The sequence below is a fragment of the Antechinus flavipes genome, chromosome 4 (genome assembly GCF_016432865.1).
Source record: "Antechinus flavipes isolate AdamAnt ecotype Samford, QLD, Australia chromosome 4, AdamAnt_v2, whole genome shotgun sequence".
In the NCBI taxonomy this organism is placed as follows: domain Eukaryota; kingdom Metazoa; phylum Chordata; class Mammalia; order Dasyuromorphia; family Dasyuridae; genus Antechinus; species Antechinus flavipes.
In genome coordinates, this window is record NC_067401.1 from 137,689,282 (window position 1) to 137,713,242 (window position 23,961).

Sequence of the window (23,961 nt, forward strand, 5' to 3'; positions counted from 1 at the left end):
AGTTCCTACTCTCAAGAAGCTTCTGGTACAATAGGGAAGTTTGCAGGCAGATGATGAGGACATACACAGACATAGAGACAAAAATAGATTATACGTTTGGGTCAAAGAATTTTCCATTTGTAACTAGCCAAGAGAAATTAAGGGACTTCTTCACTGTATGTAGAATGTCAGAAGGAACATCACAATGGATACCTATGATTTTCATCATATTCCCCCAACCTTCTCCAGGACAGAGCTTTTTGAAGTTGAATCCAAATGTGGAGATGTCCAGACCCTGATCCCTTATCCCCTCTCTTTCCAGTGAGTCTTGAGTCGGGCTATTCAGTAGCTAAGTTTCCTGTGATCATCCGCCAGCCCATCATGCCTAAGTTATTTGACCCTGGTCCAGGTAAGTCCTTTGTAAGTGCTGAAATCTATTGAAATGGTTTCTAGTATAATGATAAATGTTGGGGGGGAGGGTGAGAAAACTGAGACACTGATACATTGTTGGTGGAATTGTGAAATGATCCAACCATTCTGGAGAGCAATCTGGAACTACGCCCAAAGGGCAATAAAACTGTGCATACTCTTTGAGCCAGCAGAGCCATCACTGAATCTGTATCCCAACAAAATCATAAAGGAGAGAAAAGTACAAAAATGTTTGTAGCAGCTCTTTTGTGGTAGCAAAAAATTGGAAAATGAGTGGACGCTTATCAATTGGGGAATGGCTGAACAAGTTGTGGTACATGAAGATAATGAAATATTACTGTTCCATAAAAAATGATGAACAAGCTGATTTTAGAAAGGCCTGAAAAGGTTACAAGCAGAACCAGGTATACATTGTACACAATAACGTCAAGAATGGTTCTTCTCAGTGGCTCAGTGATCCAAAGCAATCCTGATAGACTTTGGACAGAAAAATGCCATCTGCTTCAAGAAAAAGAACTAAGGAGACTGAATGTAAAACAACACATACCATGTTCACTTCTTTTTTCTGTTTTTTTTTCTCTCCCATGATTCCTTTTGCTCTGATTTTTCTCTCCCAACATGATTCATAAAGCAACATGTATTAAAAATAAATAAACTAAGTGAAAGAAAAAATGGGACTAGAGATGGGGACAAAGAAGAGAATCTGGAACTCAAAAGTTTTAAAAACAAAATAATTGTTTTAAAATGTAACTGGGGGAGCAGCTAGTTAGTGTAGAGGATAGAGCACCAGCCCTGAAGTCAGGAGGATCTGAGTTCAAATCTGGCCTCAAATATTTAACACTTCTTGGCTGTGTGACCCTGGTTAAGTCACTTAACTGCAATTGCCTTAACCTGAAACAAACAAACAAATTAATAAAATGTAAATGAAGAAAATGTTAAATTAATAAATTTCAAGAAATCAAAACAAACAAACAAAAAATAAGGTTTCTTGCTTGGTCTTGAAATTAAAAAAAAAAAAACCCAACTCTAAGCATCTGAACAAGAGGATAAAGTAACATATTTCCTTGGGAATTTTGCCCTGAAATCATCATCTCACCCTTTATTTATAATTCTTTTTTCTTTGTTAATTTGGAAATGACCTTTAAAATATTCTTAAACAGTCTTAAATATAGCCTGATATATATCAATTTTTATTTATTTTTCAACTGTTTTTCTTTCCTTTGCCAAACCTAACCAGAAAAGTCAACGTGTGTTGTTTTCTTTTCTCTTTTACATTGAGATTTCTTTTTCTTTCTTTCTTTTATTAAAGCTTTTTAATTTTCAAAATACATGCATGGATAATTTTTCAATATCAATACTTGCAAAACCCTGTGTTCCAACTTTTCCCCCTTCTCCCCTAGATAGCAATAACATCCAATTATATGTTAATCCAATATATGTTAAACATGGTAAAAAATATATTACATTGAGATTTCAAGAGTTTTTGTTAATAGGTTTTACTAACTTGTTATATTTTTCATCCAACAAGTACTGAGTTAGCATCTATCTACTATGCACTATGCTGGACATAAGAGTTAAAGACAGAAGTGAAATAAGTCCGGCCTTTCTCAAGGAATTAACATTTAATTGGGGATGGAAAACATGACTTCACAAATAAAGAATTACAAATTTTGTTCCATATTTACATTTATTATGTACTATTTATTACATGTTATATAATATTTATTATACATTTTTATTTATTGCATATAAACATACACACATAATAATTCTTTGAGGAGGTCACTGACAACTGAGAACAGCCTTATATAGCACTTGAGCTGAGCCTAAGAAAGCTAGAGATTCCAAGAGTTGGAGTGAGGGGCAGCATTTCAGACACAAAGAACTGCTTGAACAATTATGTGGAGGTGAAGAAATAGAATGTAGATCAGTGTGGCCAATCTACAGAGCAGAGGAGAACAAATAATGTGAAATCTGTAGTAGAACAGGGATTATTTTTTTCTTAAATTTTTTTAAAATACTTTTTTCAATTACATGTAAAACAATTTTGAACATTAAAAAATTTTTGAATACAAATTCTCTTCTCTTCTCTCAACTTCCCTTCACTGAGAAGGCAATCAATTTAATATAAATTATACATGTGCAATCATGGAAAATATATTTCCATATTACCATGATTCAAAAGAAAACACAGATTAAAACACCAAACTAAACCAAACCAAAAAACCCAAACAAAGCCAACAACTTCCCCTCCCCCAGAAGAATAAAGCTTCAAACAAAGTTAGCTTTGATTAGTGTTCAGACTCCATCAGTTTTTTCTTTGGAAGTAGATAGCATTTTTCATCATAAGTCCTTTGGAATTGGCTTGGATCTCTGTATTGCTGAAATAGCTAAATCATTTAGTTGAGCATTGTACAATATTGCTGTTACTGTGTACAGTGCTCTTCTGGTTCTGTCCAATTTGCATTAGTTCACTATGTCTTCTCAGGTTTTTTTGCTCATCATTTCTTATGGCACAATAGTATTCCATCACAATTATATCCTACAAATTGCTCAGCCATTCTGCAATTTATGGGCATCTTTTCAATGTCCAATTCTTTGCCACTACGAAAAGAGATATGGTAAACATTTTTATACATAAATTTTGTACATTTTTCTTTGAATTCCTTAGAATATAGATCTAAGGGGTGGTATTGTTGGATCAAAGAGTATGAATATGTTCATGGGCTTGAATGGGGAAAAATTTATATTTTTATTCTTATTAACCTCAACTAAAATGTAGCATTCCTTCAATTATGGATGTAGACAACAGACATAATTCTGAGCAGAGTTTCATGGATTTCACCAGTCTGTCAAAGGAGTTCACAGCACAAGAATGATGTAGAAGCCCTGGGTTAAAGATATTGAAGCTAGATTGTGAGTGGTACTGAATGCTGAATAGAGGAGTTTGTATTTTATTCTAGAAGCTTAGGGATTCACGACACTTAGATACCATTTTTTTATGAGTTCTTTAGAATTATCTTGGATCATTGTATTACTGAGAATAGCTAAGTCATTCACAGTTGATCACATACAATATTACTGTTCCTTGGTTCTGATCACTTCACTTTTTTTTTCCTAATCATATTTTTTCTTTCTTTCTTTCTTTCTTTCTTTCTTTCTTTCTTTCTTTCTTTCTTTCTTTCTTTCTTTCTTTCTTTCTTTCTTTCTTTCTTTCTTTCTTTCTTTCTTCTTTCTTTCTTTCTTTCTTTCTTTCTTTCTTTTTTTAAATAACTTTTTATTGACAGAATCCATGCCAGGGTAATTTTTTACATTATCCCTTGCACTCACTTCTGTTCCGATTTTTCCCCTCCCTCCCTCTACCCCCTCCCCCAGATGGCAAGCAGTCCTATATATGTTAAAGAGGTCACAGTATAGATACAATACATGTGTGCAGAACCGAACAGTTTTCTTGTTGCACAGGGAGAATTGGATTCAGAAGGTATAAATAACCTGGGAAGAAAAACAAAAATGCAAGCAGTTTATATTCATCTCCCAGTGTTCTTTGTTTGGGTGTAGCTGCTTCTGTCCATCCTTGAGCAATTGAAACTGAGTTAAATCTTCTCTTTGTCGAAGAGATCCACTTCCATCAGAATACATCCTCATACAGTATCGTTGTTGAGGTATATAATTGATCACTTCACTTTGCATCAGTTCATGTAAGTCCTTCTAGGTTTTTCTGAAATCAATTGAACAAGGTTTAAAACTCTACCTCACCTCCTAGCTGCCCCAGAATATGAGAGAGTAAAGAATAACAGATAAAGAGATAGAAGATAGAAGTGACCAGAAAGTTACTCTAGAAGACATCCAAGGACTCACCAGAATAATTACTCACAAATAAGGGGGGAAATGCATAGAATGCCAAGGAAGAATTTGAAGTATTATTCATGTGGGTATATTCTCATCAAACTACAACAATAAAATAAAAAATATTTTGAATAACCAGCAAAAGGAAACCAAAATGGTTCCCTATCTCCTTTTGAATCAAGGATAAACTGCTCTGTTTGGCTTTTTAAAGCTCTTCACAACCTAGAGCCAGCTTACTTTTCCTGCTCTATTAAATATTAATCCTTTTCATGTATTCCATTTTCCAAACTGGCTTTTTTTTCGATTGTTGCAATACAGTATTCCATTTCCTGTGCAGCCTGCCATCCATACAGATTCATTCCTCCTTACCCTTGCCTCATAGAATTCTTATTGCTCTTGAAAGTTTAGCTCAAGCTGCACTTCCTATGCTGGTATGCCTTTCTTGATTCATTGCCAAATTTAAATCTAATCTCAGATACTAACAAGCTGTGTAACCCTGGTAAATCACTTAATCTCAGTTTACCTCAGCTATTATATGCCAGGCCCTGTAGATAAAAAGACAAAATGAAATAGTACCTGTTCTTGAGGAAGGAAAATAAACATTTATTAAGCACCTGCACTATGCTGAGCACTTTGCATATCTCATTTGATCCTGACAACAACCATAGGAGGTGGGTGCTATTATTTATTCTCATTTTACAGTTGAGGAAACTGAAGCAGTTTGAGATTAAGTGACTTGTCTAGGCCACAGAATCTGTAAATGTCTGCAGCTGGATTTGAATTTGTTCTCTTGACAAACTAGAACCCAGCATTCTGTCCACTGTACTGCCCATCTCTCCATAAGCTCCCCATTTTCAGAGAGTTCCTAATGTGATAGGGAGAATAATCATGTAGTCTCAGTACACAGTTCAGAAAAGGAATAGTGTGCATGCTGAATTCTCCAACATTGAATAAATAGAGAATACAAATGACAATAGAGACAGATGAAGTAAGTTGAGATGCCTCGTGGTTCAGCCTCTTCCTGAAGCTAATCCCCTTGAATCCTTATGTCTATACTCTGATCATTCAGTGCTATCCAGGCTTTTATTTGAGAAAACTGGATCTTGAATTGAGCAGGATCTAGAAATTCCAGGAAGCCTTCCTGGAAAAAAAAGTGTATTTATATATTGGATTATTTGCCATCTAGGGGAGGAGTAGGAGGAAGGGAGGGAAAAAATTTGGAACACAAGTTTTTGCCAGGGTGAATGTTGAAAACTATCCATGTATATTTTTTTGAAAATAAAAAGCTTTAATTAAAAAAATAAAATAAAAGTACTGGGGATACAAAAATAATGCCAAAAAAAAGAAAAGAGAATTAGAAAATCACTTTTGACACTGAAAATCAGATATTGAGGACAATTTGTTAAAGAAAAATCTTAAGGAATCATCTTAATGTTTCTGTCCAGAAGTGGGGCCTGAGCACAGAAGGGAGAGAAGCATCATACTTGTTAGCTTGACCCAGCCCCTCCCTTCAGAGAACAGAGTGATCTATTCTCTTCTGGTTATATACTCACTATATGTTTCCCCCTAAATATGTATAAGCATGGCTTCCCTTCCCTCATCATATATCCCAACATATATATGGCGGAAAACTCTTCTTACAGATAGTATTGTTTAATATTTAGTTAACCTATTAAGCAGGTGCAATGATAATTTGGTCAAGTCAGGTCATTGACTGCAACTAATTTGGGCTGAATCAGCTATTATCTTAAGTTTGTGGTTTTCTCAAAATTAAAAAAAAAAGACTCTTTCTGTTTGGTTAAGTTCACTTGTGCCTTCCTAGCTCCCCAATTCTTCATTTGCTCAAGGCTTCTGAGATATTGAAACTTAATTGTTCTGTGGAAATGTAACCTTCCTTAATTTCTCACATTCTGAAAACCCTCTAGTCAGGGATATTTATAGGTGGTATCTTACCTTCCCTTGAAGCTTATGACATTCTGTGGAAATCTAACTGTTCAGCATTTTTCACAGGTGCTCACAATCACAAAAAAAAAGTGATTTTTTTTTCTTATTTCCTTTCCCAGGGAGGAAGCTCAATGCCCTTGTGACCATCACGACCAAGACTTTTCTCCGACCCCACAAGTTTCGGAAATTGCTCTGGAGCATCCGAAAATATTACCCAGATTTGACTGTGATTGTGGCCGATGACAGTGAGAATCCAAAGAGTATTGATGACCCTTATGTGGAACATTACATCATGCCCTTTGCAAAGGTAGGTTTTTGAAGGTTCCCCCAGCCCGCCGTGGATAGGGGGAGGATCCAGTAACTTCTGTGGTGAGGAGTGTGGGAACCCCCGGGGTGAAGGATGACGAATGCTGCTTCTTAAAAGGAAAGACTTACATGAACTGGTGTTGAGTGAAATAAGCAGAACCAGGAGAATACCATACACACTAACAGCAATATTGTGTGATGATCAACTTTGTTAGGCTTAGCTTCCAATGTTTGCTGTGCCCCAAGTTTTATCAATGGTAAATGAAGCCTAAAGACATTCCCCTGCCTTTTCTTGCCTATTTCAGTCATCTAAGTACTTTGTTGATATTCTTCATTTCTTAGTGACTCTTACAACTCCATCCCCCAAGGACTTCAGTCCAGTAAGAGATGGAAAGTAGCACTTTAGCACTTAGGTCCTTTATTTCTTCATTAAGTTTATATAAGAAGTTAATGCTTGCTCTCCCACCCCAGCCTAAGATAGTATGAACTAATAGTGATCATTTCTGAGAATATAAACCACATTCTACATTTTTAATTCCTCGTCTCTCTAATGGGAGAGAAAAGATAGATTTTATCATCAGTCCTCTAGGACCAAGCTTGGACCAAGTAATCAGAATTTGTCTGTCCTAGATTCTATTTTTTAGGAGGAAAACACAGAATAAAGTCAACATTCAGAAAGAAATCAGATTGACTTCTGAGAGTTATGGGAGTTTTAAAAAGGAACAATTATTATGCAGGGATCAGTCAAGGCAAAGAGGGCACAAGTGGTCTGCAGTTGGAATGAAGAGAAGGAAAAGTAGCCACATGGGTGAATGTGTAATGCTTCTCCAAACCTAGAAGTTCTGGAAGAATTTTGAGAAATCTGAAGTCAGAAAAGTAAAATGCTTCACCCAAGAGGCATCGGCAGATCTCCATGCTAGGTAGTGAATAATGAAGGAGACTTTCAATGACTTGATGCTCTTACCCTACTTGGCAGCACAGGAGAGATAGTTTTCATACCTATATGTAAGTTTGGGGAGGGGGTATTTTAAAATAATAATTTATTTTTTCTCCTAATTACATGTAAAAACAATTTTGAACATTTTTTAAAGTTTTGATTTCCAATTTCTATCTTCCCATTCCCCTCTCCCCAAAATGGTAAATATTCTGATATTGATTATTAACTATGCAATATTAAAATATTTCCACATTAGTCATTTTGTGGAAGAAAACTTGAACAAGAAAGGAAATAAGGAAGGAAGAGAAAGAAAAAAGAAAGGAAGGCAAGAAGGAAGAGAAAAATAATATTCTTCTGTCTGTATTCAGATGCCCTAATTTCTTTCTGTGTAGGAGGATGGCATTTTTCATCATGAGTCCTTTGGGATTGTTTTGTATCATTGTATTGCTGAGAATAGCTAAGTCATCCATAGTTATTCATCATACAATATTGTTACTATATACAATGTTCCCTCGGTTATGCTCACTTCATTTTGTATCAGTTCACGTAAGACTAGTTTTTCTGAAATCATCTTGCTCATTATTTCTTAAAGCACAATAATATTCCATTACAATCATGTTCAGCCATTCTTGGAGGGATATTTTGCCCATTTCTGAATGGGAACTGAGAATAATCCCACTGCTTTTATGTTCCCTTGCAAAATTTCCTTGCTATTGTGCTTTAGCTAGTCAATTCCTAGTTCTTGCTTATTCTGTTTTACAATGCACTGGCATGGGGGCTCAAACTTTATAAGCATAGTTATTATCACTCCAAATCCTATCCCCTAAACTTGAGGCAGCAAGGGATTTCAGAATGGAGGATTGTGCTGTATGTGTAGAGATGTATCCAGAATTACTTATAGCAATTTGAAAATAATAAATGGATGTTATTAGTAAATTGATTATTAATTTATGAAGTTATGAAAAAAGGGCAGGCACATCTAGTTCTTTGGGTACTTACCAGAAAAAATCATGATTGATGGTAGGAAATGGGCAGCAATCACACTTAATTAAACACAGAGTATATGGGGACAAAAAAGCACAGAGAGGCAGAGACAAGTAGTGAAAAATGGTACAGTGGCGTGAGAACTGGGGATGGGTGGGGAAGAGGATGGAAGGCAGAGAGGGCAGGGGATCACTCACAGAAGAGGAGATTGGAGTTGGGAGCACGAGGAAGTGTGGACCAGATGGAGATGGAAGATGTGGATGTGGAGGGAAGGAGTTTGAGGTCTCACTTTCATAGAGTTTTGTGTATATATATATGTGTATATTGTGTGTATGTGTGTATTGTGTATATGTGTGCATGCGTATATTATGTGTATGTTGTATACATGTGTACTGAATATGCGTATTATGTGTTATGTATGTTGTGTGTATGCATGTATGAGCATGTGTTCATATGGCTATGTATAGGTGTATATGTGTACTGTGTGTGCATGTATCGTGTGTGTTGTGTTATATATGTTTTGCATGTGTGTTGTGTGCATGTGTACATATGTTTACATGTGTTGGGTATATGTGTGAGTATTGTGTGTATGTGTGTGTTATTTGTGTGTGTATGTATGTGTTATGTGTATTGTGTATATGTCTGTGTATCGTGTGTATGTTGTGTATTACGGGGGTGTGTGTGTATGTGTGTGTGTGTGTGTGTGTGTGTGTGTGTGTGTGTGTCTTGTGAATCCATCTGCTCTTACCTGGGCCACCTGGGGGTTGGTTCATTAACATAACCAAATCCTCTCAAAGTTACCAGTAAAACTTCCAAGTTATATCACAAAGTCACCGGCACCTTTTTAATGTTCTGCTGCTCTAGAACTGGGGAAGTCTGGATTTTCCTGGAAGTTGCATATCGCAGGAGCAGAGCCCAGCCGTGTTCTACTGCTCTCTCTGGTTCTGCCCGTGTTACCGTAATATGCATTTGCCGCCTGGGCCCAGTGGGACCAAGGCGACTGGAGATGGATCCTCCCCAACTTAAATCCAATTCAGTTGCATGTCATGGCATTACGTCCCTGGTATCATGTTCCCCTTCAGAACAAAGGACAAAATAAATATAATATAAGAATATATTTTTCTTGCTCATTTTCTAGCAACAGTTTTTTTCCCCTAGTGCAAATTCTAATACCCAGAAGACAAATTGCTTCAAAGAACCTGAATAATATATCTTAGAGAGAGAATGGGTGAAAGTAAAAACATGTGGCTTCACATAACTCCAAGGCACCTCAGGTCTCGGTCATAGAGATCAAAAAAGAAGCTGGCTCAGATCCACTAGATCCTGTTTTAAGAAGTCGGGCTGAGCCTGGTGGGTGGTGGTTCATTATTCAGGGATGCTCTTTCTAGAAGAGAAAAGGGGCTTAAGATCTGAACTCAAAGCACGCATTTAAGTAGCGGTACTGACTGTGCGTCAAGAAATACACACTGTGTTTGGGGCCATCTGGTCCGGGAGGAATTTGGGATTGGTTTGTAGAAGCCAGATTTAACTGGACCAGCATCAGGAAATGAGATCAGGGTCACCGGGGTGGGAGCGGGGAGGGGCTGTCTCTCAATCTACAAAGACTTTGATACCTGTCCCTATCCCACCAACCTTTTCTGGATCTTTTGCACCTAGACCCAGTATTGATAATGAGGATTAAAGATGTAGAATGATGTACTGTGATGGGCAGTGGGGATATAATTATTATTCCACTGACTTTCTGAAAGGCATGTTTAGCATATCTTTTTGTAGCCTGAGCAAGAACTAGGTTTGTATGTGTATATGTGTGTTGTGTGCATGTGTGTATTGTGTATATGTCTGTGTATCATTGTGTGTGTTGTGTATTACGTGTGTGTGTGTGTGTGTGCAAACTAAGTGAGGACTCCCCATATTTGGGTTATACCATATAGTTCCCTAAGGACTATCACATGTCGCTGAGATGGAGGGTGGATCACTTGGAGTCCCATTCTTGGCAGAGAATTTGGGATTTTGTCATTGACAGGTACCAATTTCAGATTACTCCAATTACAAGAAGACTACTGTAGACATTGAACTGGAGTTCAGTGGAGTTCAACTTTGACAACTCAAGCAGAAGCTTGCAGAGAGAGGGATGACATGATTGATAGAGAATGTCATGGTAGCCCTGAATGTCCCGTGTCAAGGATTTAGAGAAGTTCAACTTAAACTACGAGTAGCTTCTTTTTCTTCAGGGAATAAGTACTCAATAAGGGAATAAGACCCCAATAAGGGATTGTTACCTGATCATCATCATTTTAAACAACTTAAATAAAGATGGGGACATTCTGGGGACCTCAAAACATGTTCAGAAGACTCACTAGAGTCAGTAAATAGCAAATAGAGCAACAAAATGCATGCACTAGAAATGCTATTTTTTCAAAATATATTTTAATGATGCCTTTTGTCATCATATCATGGTTTTGTTTTCTGTTTTTTCCCCCTGGGAAAAGGAACTATCTTCCCCTTTTCCTCCAGTGCAGACTAGAATTCCCTTTCCTTGTAAAAACAATAAGCAGAAATCCAATATAGTAACAGTATCCAACAATGTATATGCTATTTTGCCCATTTAATTTCCTACCTCTCTGCTGGGAAAAGGGAGGTACGTTTCCTGGTCTGTTCTCTAGGATCACCATTGTTGTTTTTCCCCAGTTACTTAATTGAAATTAATTCAACTTCCCTTTACATGGATGAATTCTGACAACCACAAAATTGGACGCTTCTAGCAGAGATGGGTAGCGACACTTCTGCCAGATTATAAACTCAGCATACATTACCAGTCAGGGAGGACACTATGGACATGGATGCTTTATCTGTCTCATAGGCAGGCACATTAAAAATCTTGATTACATTCATTGAAGGAAGGAAAGCAATTTGAAACATGCAGGGAGCAAAGCCGCTCATGAAAGAAAGCAAACCCGAGAGGCTGTGACCTCCACCATAGAGTGTGCTAATACAGGGATTAAATATAGCGCTGACTTAATCCTCCTTGCAGTAACTGAGATGTACAATTGGTGGCAAGCGCAGCTGTAAGATAGAGTCTAGTAGATGTGATACAGACCAAGAATCACAGGTATCATCCTCAGGGGTCTCAAGAATGTCTTTCTGGAGGGCACTCTGTAACTAAAGGAGTATTAGAAAGTATTAGAAAGTGATGAATTTTGAATCAGATGCCCTAACCTTAAATCACTGCTACTGATCATTCACGTGGCCTTGGGATGACTTTGCACAATTTTGCCTCACCTAAATCCAATTTCCATGCAAGTCAAGACATCACACTTGTTATATCACTGGTTCTCTTTGAGAATGAGACATAAATAACAAGGCAAAACTGCAACAAGCAAATTAGTGTACTGAAAGCAAGATGCTCCATTGTTTCAAAAGATTTACACATAATATGGAAACATGTTTAAAATGATTGTATATGTATAATCTCTACCAGATGGCTTGCTGTCTTGGGGTGGGAGGAGGTAAGGGAGGAAAAGAGAAAACATTTGAACTTAAAATCTTTAAAAATGAATTTTGAAAACTATCTTTACATGCAATTTGAAAAATAAGATACTATTAAATAAAAAAAGAAAGAAAAAAGATGTTCACAGTGGAAACACGAGCCAAGAGAAAATTCTGCAGATGGTGTGGAACATGTTCTGTTGGTCCTTTGGAATTAATATCCACAGACTTCTTGTCTCTAGAAGAGAATAGGGATAATATATGTATTATCTTAGGGGGATGGATCACTTTGCCAAGGACACTCAGACCTACCCAACCAGTAACCAGGAGGCTTTTCTAATAGTCGAGGTGTTGTGAGAAGTATTTTTCTGGGTATGGATTCCCTCTGATCAGGCTCAAGATTTTGAAGCAAACTATTCAAGCATGTGTTGGACTTGGTAGAAATTGGTAGAGATGTACAGAACTATGCCATACCATGTTCAACTTGTTTTCTATTATTTTGTTATTGTTTTTTTTTGGTTGTACATGTACATTAATTTTTAAATACATATTTATAAATCATGTTGGGAGAGAAAAATCAGAACAAGAGGGGAAAAACCATGAGGAAAAAAAAGAAGAAAAAGGAAAAAAGTGAACATAACATATGTTGATTTACATTCTGTCTCCATAGTTCTCTCTAACCAGAGTTTTAATTACATATTCTTCAAAATCCTGGAGACTCTGAGGAGTTAACATAAATATAATATGATCTGGAATAATTCTACAGTTTTCACTCCATCTTTATTGAGGTTGGATGACAGTCACAGCTGCCCTGATGGATCACTCCTTGTAAGTGTAGGATGGGTTGCTTAGGAACATTTTGTCTGCTGCTATGTGGGTATGATATCAGACTGATGGAGAGAATAATTACTTACTGCTTGTGCTATTGACCTATGCTTTGACATCTAAGAAAATGGAGAAAATGTGGAGACTCAAATAGGATATCATTGGGCTCTGAAATAAGTAAAAAGAGGCTTTAACACCTAATTATCGAATTAGCTCAGAAGGACAGAATAAGAAATGATATTGCAATTTGCTTTAAGGAACTGTAACCAGAGAGTTGAGATCAACCAAAAAATCTTAGCGTCCAGTGGAAGGAAACTAACAAATTAGTGGAAAATGGCATAGAGGACCGACTCCATATTAAAGAGCAGAAAGGTTGGGTAATTTAACAGTCTACAAAATAGTCTCATGGAACGATCAGGACCTGCAAATAGGGTGCTTTGCAGCTCCCTATAAATGAGTTAGTTGCACTCTCTGGTAACCAGGAGAACAATGGAGAGGTCTAAAAGGGATCTCTAAGGAGAGCTTATTCACCAGCTGCAGATGAACACTTGGTGCCAGAGGAAGGCTCAGTGGGAAGGATCTGGATCAAGATTTAGGTGAAGAGAAAACTGGTATCTTCTGGAGTGTTTGCCAAGTTTTCCAAGATTCAGCCAGAATGAGGGGGAGATCTTTGTTCAGATAGGGAAGGACAGATTGAAATCAGGGGCTGCTCATTTAATAATCATTTTTATAGACTCAAAGAGAAATGTGACTGCTTATAGAGCCTGATAAACTAGGAACTGGAGATGATTGCATCAATTTGGGCCATCTGCTATTTCAGGACTGGATATGTGGCCAGTGAGTCTCAGGATAATGAAGATACAGAACTGATAGTGAGGTACTATAGTAGGACTGATGATTGGGCTGATCAATATGATGTTCTTGGAGTAATAGGAGAGAAGCTTGTTTATACAGTCACTTGGGTCTTCTGTGTGTGTGTGTGTGTGTGTGTGTGTGTGTGTATGTATATATACACATACTGTGTCCTATAAATAAATAAATAAATGAATGAATTTATCTGTTATGAAATCTCAATATATAATGCTTTGTATTGTGTATTTACATATTACTTAGATATTTGATTTTCTATGTACAACTCTGACATATGATAGTATGTGGTATGTATTTGTTTTTTTAAGAGTATTTTATTTTTTCCCAATTATATGTAAAGACAATTTTCACCATTCAATTTTACAAGATTTTGAGTTCCAAACTTTTTTTCCCTCTTCCTAAAATGATGAGCAATTTGATATAGGTTATATATGTGCAATCATATAAAACATATTTCTATATTAGTCACATTTGTGAAAGAAGAAACAAATAAGAAGGAAAAAATACAAAAAATAAAGTAAATGAAAAAATTATTATTTGATCTGCATTCAGAGTCCATCAGTTCTTTATCTTGATATGGAGAGCATTTTCCTTCATGAGTCCTTTGTAATTGTCTTGAATCAATGTGTTGCTGAGACAAGCTAAATCTTCATAGTTTATCATCACACAGTGTTGCTGTTAGTGTGTAAAATATTTTTCTGGTTCTTCTCATTTCATTTTGCATCATCATACAAATCTTTCCAGATTTTTCTGAAATGTGCCTGCTCATCATTTCTCTTAGCATGATAGTATTCCATTCTATCCCTATATCATAACTTATTCAGTCATTCCCCAATTAACGGACATCCCCTCAATTTTCATTACTATATGGTATGTATTTGAATGTGACAGCTATACTGATTTACTATATGTAACTTTGCTATATGACATTTTGTACTCTGTGCTTATATGTGAGCTTTGTGTTTTCTATAATATACACAATTCTAATTTGTGTATTAGGCTGTTGTTTAGTTGTTTTCATCATATCTAACTTTTTGTGACCCCATTTGGGGTTTTCTTGACAAAGATGCTGGAATGGGTTTGCCATTTCCTTCTCTAGCTCATTTGACAGATGAGGAAACTGAGGCAACAGGGCTAAGTTGACTTGCCCAGGACCATATGGTTAGTACATGGCTGAGGTCATATTTGAACCCAGATCTTCCTGACTCCAGGCCTGACACTCTATTTATTGTGTCCCTTATATGGTATGGCATTCGATGTCTGGGATGGTTGCCTGCAATTAAGTTGTAAACGTAGTGATGTATGTTTTATATTGTGTACCTCCAGCTGTATCTGTACCTGTACAGCTGAGATGATTTGTAAGAACTGAGGACGACTGCCTTCATTTTATTTCTTATGATTATTGGTACCCAGAGGAATCACGCCTTGGAAATATTAAATGGGTTGCTTGGGAGGGTGTGTCTACTGTTGCCTAGACATGATTCCAGATTCCAGATAATTGCTCTGTGTGTCAGGGATTCAAGATTCTCTTCAGGGAGAGAGGGATGGAGGAGACTTTGGAAGCAGCAGGCTTCCAAAATAGAGAAGCACATCTTAATAAAACTCTGATTTTCAGCTTGCTTTCTTAGAGAATTTAGGGAATTTTGAGTCAAGATGTCTTGCTTCCAGTGAAGGAGCTCATTTACTCTATGCATTTTCTGGTATATTCTTGTCTCTATAACTTTTATGATTTCTGTTTGTTTTATGCTTGGATGATCTTTTGCGTAACTAATATTTAGTGATAAGGAATCAAGCCTGAAGATATAAATTTGGAGGACCGCCTTCCTCTTTAAGGGATAAGAATCAGAAATGAAGCTTGAATCCAAGAAAAGAATCATTTTCCTATACTAGCAATGTTTTGGGATACAGATAAATATAATTCTAGTCTGGTGTTACTCCTTTGAGGAGATCAGAATGATCAAGCTTTCTCTGGCTCTCTAGGAGACATTAACGAATGGGCAAGATTCTCTAGATATCTGTGAAAGCTTCTAGATTTAGAGCTGGAAAGGACCTAGATACTACCTGCCCTGACCCTATGAGTTTTACAGATGAGAAACCTGAGGTTCAGAGATGCTAAGTGACTTTCCCAAGATCCTTTGACTTCAAAACCAACGAATTTTTTTCTTTTGAATTTTTTCAATTAACAAATATTTATTTTCTTTCCTTTTCACCCTGACCTCATTAAAAAAAAAAAAAACCCTTTGCAATAAGTGTGCATAATCAAGCAAAACAAATTCCTATATTGGCCATTCCCAGAAAAATCTCTTTCTGCATCCTGAGGTCATCACCTTCCCATCAGGAGGTGGGTCGCGCTCTTCATCACAGAGCCTCTGGAATTCTGGCTGCTCGTCTGCATTGGTCACAATCCTTAAGTCTTGGCCGATGGTCTTTCTGCTTTACCGTGCTGCCGGGTAGTAGAATTACAAGGCAAGGACCCATACCGGAGGAGAGCTTCTGAGATGGGAGGTTTTGGGGGGGGGGAGCACAAAAGGCAGAAGCAGCCCAGCTACTCTGCAGCCGAAGTACAGAAGGGAAAGGGACAACGTGTGGGCGAGTCAAAGCAAGCCCAGCGGTCCTGGCAAAGGCCTGAGCCCTGGGGCCAGCAAGGCCAGGGATTGCTCATAGGCTAGAGAATGAGCTGGGGGGGGGGGCAAGGAATCAATGACTTTTCACCCCAACTTGATCTGGCAGTAGAAATAGTTTCCTCTCATCTTTGTGGCAAGAGGGGCTGAGAATGGTTCTGTTGCTTAGTTTTCTCTTAGTATTTACTCTGCTTTTCCAATCCCAGGGCTGGTTTGCTGGAAGAAACCTGGCCCTATCTCAGGTTACTACCAAGTACGTGCTGTGGGTGGACGATGACTTTTTTTTCACTCAAAAGACGAAAATTGAGGTTCTGCTGAATGTTCTGGAAAAAACAGATCTGGATGTGGTAAGAGAAACTTTCTTTTTTATTCCTACCCCTTCCTTCCTTCCTTCCTTCTCTCCTTCCTTCCCTCCCTCCTTCCTTCCTTCCTTCTTTCCTTCCTTCCTCCCTCCCTCCTCCCTCTCTCCCTCCCTCCTCCTCTCCCTCACTCCTCCTCTCCCTCCCTCCTCCTCTCCCTCTCTCCTCCTCTCCCTCCCTCCTCCCTTCCCTTCCCTCCTCCCTCCCTCCCTCCCCCCCTCCCTCCCTCCCTTCCCTCTTTTCCTCCCTCCCTCTCTCCCTCCCTCTCTCTCTCCCTCCCTCTCTCTCTCCCTCCCTCCCTTCCCCCCTCCCTCCCTCCCTTCCCTCTTTTCCTCCCTCCCTCTTTCCTTCCCTCTCTCTCTCCCTCCCTCTCTCTCTCCCTCCCTCCTTCCCTCCCTCCCTCCCTGATTTATCACAACTATTTGGGGAGTGCTTGCTGTCAGAGGTGGCTCGGCACGGTGTTGGACCCTCCATGTGTATGATTCGGACCTGGGGTCAGGCGGTCTCGGGTTTGATTCCTACCTCTGGCATGAGCTGTGTGTCCGTGGGAAGATTGTTTCAACCTTTTTCAGCCTGTTTGCTCCTCTGAAAATTGGACAAACGGTGCCTGTTCTATCACAGGGTTATTGGGAGGAAAGTGCTTTTGTAGAGCTAAAAACACTCTCCGCTGTCCTTGGGGCAACTAAGTGGCGCAGTGCAGAGAGCACCGGCCCTGAAGTCAGGAGGACCTGAGTTCCAATTGGCCCTCAGACATTGTGACCTTTGGCAAGCCCGGTAATCCCCATTGCCTAGGGTGGGGTGGGAAGCAAATCACGGCTAGTTGGGAGAGGAGAGTGTGGAGACCCTGAGAAGCTCATGGAACAGCTGGGGTTTCAGCTGGAGCTTGAAAAATGGAGAGAATTCCCATCAGTGCAGAGAAGACATATTAGATAAGAATAAAGAGACGGGTGTGCAAACACTTAATTCTCCTGCCCTTCTAAATCCACTTGGGCCAAGCAGTGCAGAAGGAGACTTCTGCCCATGAGGAGCTTACAGACTGGCTGGGAGGTGATTTATCAAGACAAAACATTTAAGAAATAGTATAAAATAGGATGAAGAAGTCACTCAAGATCCTTTTGTGTCCTTAAATAAATGAAGACATGAAATATGTGAAAGTTAAGATGTTAGTGAACTCCTTAAAAGTTGGGATAGTTTTATTCTTTGTATCCCCAATACCTGATGATAACTGTGTAGGGTTGATGAATGCTGATTTGTCTCCACAATAAAGAGGGAGGGAAGGAAATTTTTTTTTTAAAGGGAGCCAAGGAGAGAATGGCCATATGAAAGTAAAAGGATGATTTCCTTCTCCCGGCAAATGGCAGGTAGCAAGGGCTCATTTCACCATTTTTTCTGCTTGGGATCATAGAGATGAAAAGGGCTTTAGAGATTATTTAGCCCAATTCTTATTTTACAGACGAGGAAATGACTTTAAAAGGTGCCCAAGGTCATGTTGCATACTACACAGGCAGTAAGAAGCAGAGCTAGGATTTTGAATCCTGGTCTCTGGCTCCAAGTTCACCAGTCTTTGCATTGCACAAGCCTGCTCTCTCTTCTCATCTCCTCCTCTCAGGCAGGGAAGGAGTAGAGTGCCTCTAAACTAACCTGGAGGGGACAAAATGGAATAGCCCAGAGAGACAGAGAGAAAAATTGGGAGAGCCCAAGTGCTGCTATTTTAGCCTCGGCTCCAACATCGGCAAGGAGAGGCAGGACTGGCACAAGAACTCTAAACAATTATCAGCACTTACTGTGTGCCAGGCACAATGCTAAATTCTAGGAGTCCAGAAAAAACCAAAACAGGTTTTCTCTCAGTGAGTATATAGTCAAGGGAGAGAGGAGAGAGAATATGTATGTTCTATATATGTGTGTGTGAATGTGTGACTATGTGTCTGTCTGTATAGACAGAGATAGGGATAAGTAGACAGATATAGAGAGACAGAAAGATAGAAGACATAGAAAAACAGAGATGGATTTAAGGCAACCTTGATGAAGAAGGTACAGGCAGCTATGTGCAGAAGGGGAAAAGCTGCTTATAGGTGATGAGATTTAAGTTGAATCTTGAAGGAAACCAGAGATCCTAAAAAGCAGAGATGAGCCAATTTAAAAACGGTCGGTACAAAGACAGAGATGGAAGATAAAGATATTATATATGAAGGTGCAAATGCTGGATACTGAATGGAGGAAAATAATGTGTAAGAAAAATGAAAAGATGGGTGGGATGAGATGATGAAGAACATTTAATACCAAACAGAGAAATTTCTGTTTTATATTGGAGGCAACAGGGGACCATGGAGTTTATTAAGAAGGGGGTGATATAATCAAACCTGAGCTTCAGGAAAATCACTTTGACATCTTTGTAAAGTATGGATTACAGTGGGAAGAAACCCTAATCCAAAGCAGAGTTGATGAAGGACTAAAGTTAAGGGGTAGCTGTGTGAGGGTAGGAAAGGGGACTTAGTTGAGAGGCATGGAGAGATGGCTGATAAGATATGAGGGAAGGATAAGAATGAGGAATCCAGCGTAACACCAGGATTTCAAATATGGGTCACTAAACAGATGGTGTCCTGGACAGGAAGAGAAAAGTTCTGAAGAATTAAAAAAAAAAAAAAACTATTGAGTTTTAAAGGGAAAAAAATTTACATGATAATTTTGTGGTGTATTTGAAAGGAATAGCAAGTTGTGCATAATAGATCAGCAGTTTCATGTACAATCTTTTTTTTTTTTTTGCACTGTGTTATAAAAATTCTTGTTTTAGTCCATAAATTAAAAAAAAAATTATTCTGTTTTGGTACAGTTGGTATTTTAGCCGGGCTTGTGCCATCAGTCTCAAAAAGGGCCTTTTGAAACTCCTTTCTGAGTTCATCTTTTTTTCAAAAAGACATCAGCATTATTTTTGCCATAGAGTTCATTATTAGGTAGTACTTCTGGAGTTTATGCTGAATGAGAAGTATTTATTGAGTGCTGTACTTTGGAGAATTGCCTATCTTTTGATTATCTACTGGAGAATGATTCTTGATATATTTGTATCAATTCTTTATATGTTTTGGATATAGAATCCTTTTCAGAGAAATTTATTGTAAATGTTCCTTCCTTCTCCCCTTCATGAATTAATTATTTCCCTTTTAACTATACTGATTTTATTTATGCTAAAATTTTCTAATTTTCTGAATAATGTGTGTTGCTCATGTAGGTTATTTGAATGTCCACACAGATTGTTTAAATGCAGCTCTTGAGAAGATATCTTGTAGATACCTCTGGAATCTTGCCTACCCTCCTCTCCAAGGGAGACCTGAATGAGAGCAAGAAAAGTGATCATAAGTCTGTCTAACTGTGTTCTATTTTGAAAGAAAGAAAATTACTGGACTAGAATTATATCTTTCTTTCTCTCTTGCCCCTACACCTAAATATTGCAGGATTCTCCCACCATCCAAGAGCAACAATGTCTTTAGTTTCACTAACATAATATTACTTAAAGTAAATGCCAAACATATCCTTATGCTTGCCTCCTTCCCATCAAATGTTAGTTACACAAAAGGCTATTATGAATAATGAAAGACCAGAAACTCCATTTATCCAAGCAGATAGTAAACAGAAATTGGAGAAGTCATCATAAGTTGGAATATAACAGAAAATATAGAGTGACTCAGCCCTCCCACTGGGAGTAAAATGTCTCAGTTCAAATCAGAGAATTCACGGCTCATTCCATGAATATCATCCTAGGAGAAATTCTCCAAAGTGGAGATCAGGGACATATTGATCCCTGCATCCCGAAGTCTTTTCTGTCTCCCCAAATAGTCTGGAACCACAGATAATTTCGAAAAATTATCTCCTTTCCAAAACTCTCATGCTAAATTAACCCTTCATATAGACATACTATTCTGAGTCAACATTCTCCCACTAATGGGGAAATTGTTACACAGATGTTTAACATTTGAAACCTTGGTTACATTTATAAAATCAAAATTGTCTATATTATGTCCTGTGATCCTCTCTTTTATTTGGTTAAAAACTTTTCTCTTATCCATAGTTGTAAAAAGTATTTCATTCCCCATATTCCTAATTTGCTTATGATATGACATTTTATATTTAGGTCATGTTTCCATTTAGAGCTTACTTTGGTATATAGTGTGAGATGTATAGTGTGAGACTGCTTCCTGCTTCTCAGCAGTTTTTGCTAAATATTGAATCTTTGCTATAGTAGTTGATATCTCTAGGTTTATCAAGCACTATGCTTATTTAATTGTGCTTAATTGCCAAAAACTATGTGTTTAATCACTTCTGGACCTTATATACCTAATCTGTTTACCGATTAAGGTTTCCATTTTTAAATAGTACCAAATTGTTCTGATGTTTATTGTTTTGTAGTGCAATGTGGGACCTTAGTTTTGCTTGTTTCCCTTCCTTCCCAATTTTAAAAAATTGTTTCCCTTCAGGTCCTTGACATTTTGTTTTCCATATGAATTTCTTATTATTTTGTATAGTGCTAGAATGTAGTACTATGGTACTATGGTACCAGACTATGGTAGTCTGGCTTTATATATCTTTAATTTAAATAGTATTGTAATTTTTATTATATTGTCATGGCCCAACCATTGACAATCAAAATCTTTCCAATGATTTGTCTTTTTTGATGTGGAAAGTATTTTAGTTTTATTCATATAATTCCTATGTATTATATAGGTCGATATAGATTCCAGAGATTTTATTATCCCATGGTTATTCTGAGTAGAATTCATTTTTTCTATTTCTTTGGGTTTTATTGGTAATGTAGTAAGACTGATGATTTTGTATATTTATTTTATATTTTGCTACTTTACTGAGTGTGAATTATTTAAATTAATTTCTAGTTGACTTGGGAATGTTCTAAATATTCTATCTGCAAAAGTGATCGTTTTGTTTGTTATTTGCTTATGTTTATTCCCTTAAACTTGTTTTATCATCATAGTTGGTATTTTTGTAACTATAACATGTGATAATGGCAGCAGTGGGAATCTTTGCTGTACTCTTCAGTTTGCTAGAAAGGCTCCTAGCTTTTTCTCTAGCTAATACTAGCTTTTTGTTTTAGATAGATACTGTGTATCATATTAAACAAAGGGTTTTAAAAAAATTCTTCTGCTTTTTAGTTTTTAGTTTTGTTTTGTTTTTAATATAAAAGGATTTTTGGTAACAGGTTTCAAGCTAATTATTATTAAATTCTTATTCCTCAACCTTTTTTGAGTGAATTGTTTTTAATAGTAGATGACTGCATTTTCCTTCATTTTTCAATGCTTTAATTTTATTCTAATATTTATCATCTCATGAAATTACTGAATTTTGATTACTTTTCATTACTTGGGTAATATTTTCTGCCTTCTGTGCTAAACTATTTATTCTTCTTTCAGTTTTTTCCTTCAGAGATTTTATTGTTGTGGTTTTAGCATTTTTCAATCATGTCCAACTTTGTGATTTCATTGAGTTTTCTTTTAGAGCAAAGACACTGCAATAGTTTATCATTTCTTTCTTCAGCTTATTTTTTACAGATGAGGAAATTGAAGCAAACAGGATTTAAGTGACTTGCCCAAAGTCACATAGCTAGTAAATGTCTGAGGCCAGAGTTTTTATTTTAATTCTAACTTTTTAAAAAAAAATTTTGCTTTATTTCTTCCAATTATTCTTATGATCCTTGTGCCCAAAACATTTTTTTAAATGAGACTCTATTTTACCTTGTCTTATTATTATTATTATTATAGTTTTTTATTTACTAGATATATGCATGGGTAATTTTTCAGCATTGACCTTTGCAAAACCTTCTGTTCCAACTTTTCCCCTCTTTCCCCTATCCCCTCCCCCAGATGGCAAATAGAGCAATACATGTTAAATATATTAAAGTATATGTTAAATACAATATATGTACATATATCCATACAGTTATTTTGCTGCACAAAAAAATAGGACTTAGAAATAAGGTAAAATTAACCTGAGAAGGAGATCAAAAATGCAAGCAGACAAAAACAGAGGAACTGGAAGTGCTATGTTGTGGTTCACACTCATTTCCAGAGTTCTTTCACTGGGTGTAACTGGGTCTCTTCATTATTGAACAAATGGAACTGATTTGGTTTATGTCATTATTGAAGAGAGCCACATCCATCAGAATTGATCATCATATAGTATTGTTGTTAAAGAATATAATGATCTCCTGGTCCTGTTCATTTCACGTAGCATCAGTTCATGTAAATCTCTCCAGGCCCTTCTGAAATCATCCTGCTGGTCTTTTCTTAGAGAACAGTGATATTCCATAACATTTATATACCACAATTTATTCAACCATTCTCCAATTGATGGGCATCCATTCATTTTCCAGCTTCTAGCCACTACAAACAGGGCTGCCACAAACATTTTTGTACATACAGATCTCTTTCCCTTCTTTAGTATCTCTTTGGGGTATAAGCCCAGTAGAAACACTGCTGGATCAGAGGATATGCACATTTTAATATCTTTTTGAGCATAGTTCCAAATTGCTCTCCAGAATGGCTGGATGTATTCACAATTCCACCAACAATGTATTAGTGTTCCAGTTTTCCCACATCCCCTCCACCATTCTGCTTTATCTTTCCCTGTCCTTCTAGCCAATCTGAGAGGTGTGTGTAGTGGTATCTCAGAGTTGTCTTAATTTGCATTTCTTTGATTAATAATGACTTAGACCATCTTTTCATATGGGCAGAAATAGTTTCAATTTCTTTATCTGAAAATTGTCTGTTCATAACCTTTGATCATTTATCAATTAGAGAATGGCTTGATTTCTTATATATTAGAGTCAATTCTCTATATATCTTTATCAGAGGCCTTTATCAGATCCTTTGACTATAAAAATGTTTTACCAGTTTATTGCATCCCTTCTAATCATTTGTTTTTTGTTTTGTTTTGTTTTGTTTGTACAAAAGCTTTTTAATTTGATATAATCTAAATTTTCTATTTTGAGATCAATAATGATCGCTAGTTCTTGTTTGGTCACAAATTCCTTCCTCCTCCAAAAGTCTGAGAGGTAAACTATCCTATATTCTTCTAATTTATTTATAATATCATTCTTTATGCCTAGATCATGAACCCATTTTAATATTATCTTGGTATATGGTGTTAAGTGTGGAATTTCTGCTATACTAATTCCAGTTTTCCCAGCAGTTTTTGTCAAACAGTGAATTCTTGTCCCAAAAGCTGGGATCCTTGGTTTTGTCAAACTATTTTGTCCTGTGAACCTAATCTATTCCACTGATCAACTAGTCTATTTCTTAGCCAATACCAAATAGTTTTGGTGACCGCTGCTTTATAATATAGTTTTAGATCTGGTACAGCTAGGCCACTT

At 37.2% G+C, this 23,961-nt stretch overlaps 1 protein-coding gene across 1 annotated transcript in view; it reads left to right on the forward strand.

Annotated features, from left to right (window-relative positions):
* LOC127561358 (beta-1,4 N-acetylgalactosaminyltransferase 2-like) overlaps nt 1–23,961 on the forward strand; it is a 39,892-nt gene that overhangs the window by 9,431 nt on the left and 6,500 nt on the right. Inside the window, exons 5-7 of the mRNA XM_051996630.1 lie at nt 302–388; nt 6,318–6,505; nt 16,434–16,574. Coding sequence (XP_051852590.1) covers nt 302–388; nt 6,318–6,505; nt 16,434–16,574 — 416 coding nt within the window. The remainder of the gene's footprint in view (nt 1–301; nt 389–6,317; nt 6,506–16,433; nt 16,575–23,961) is intronic.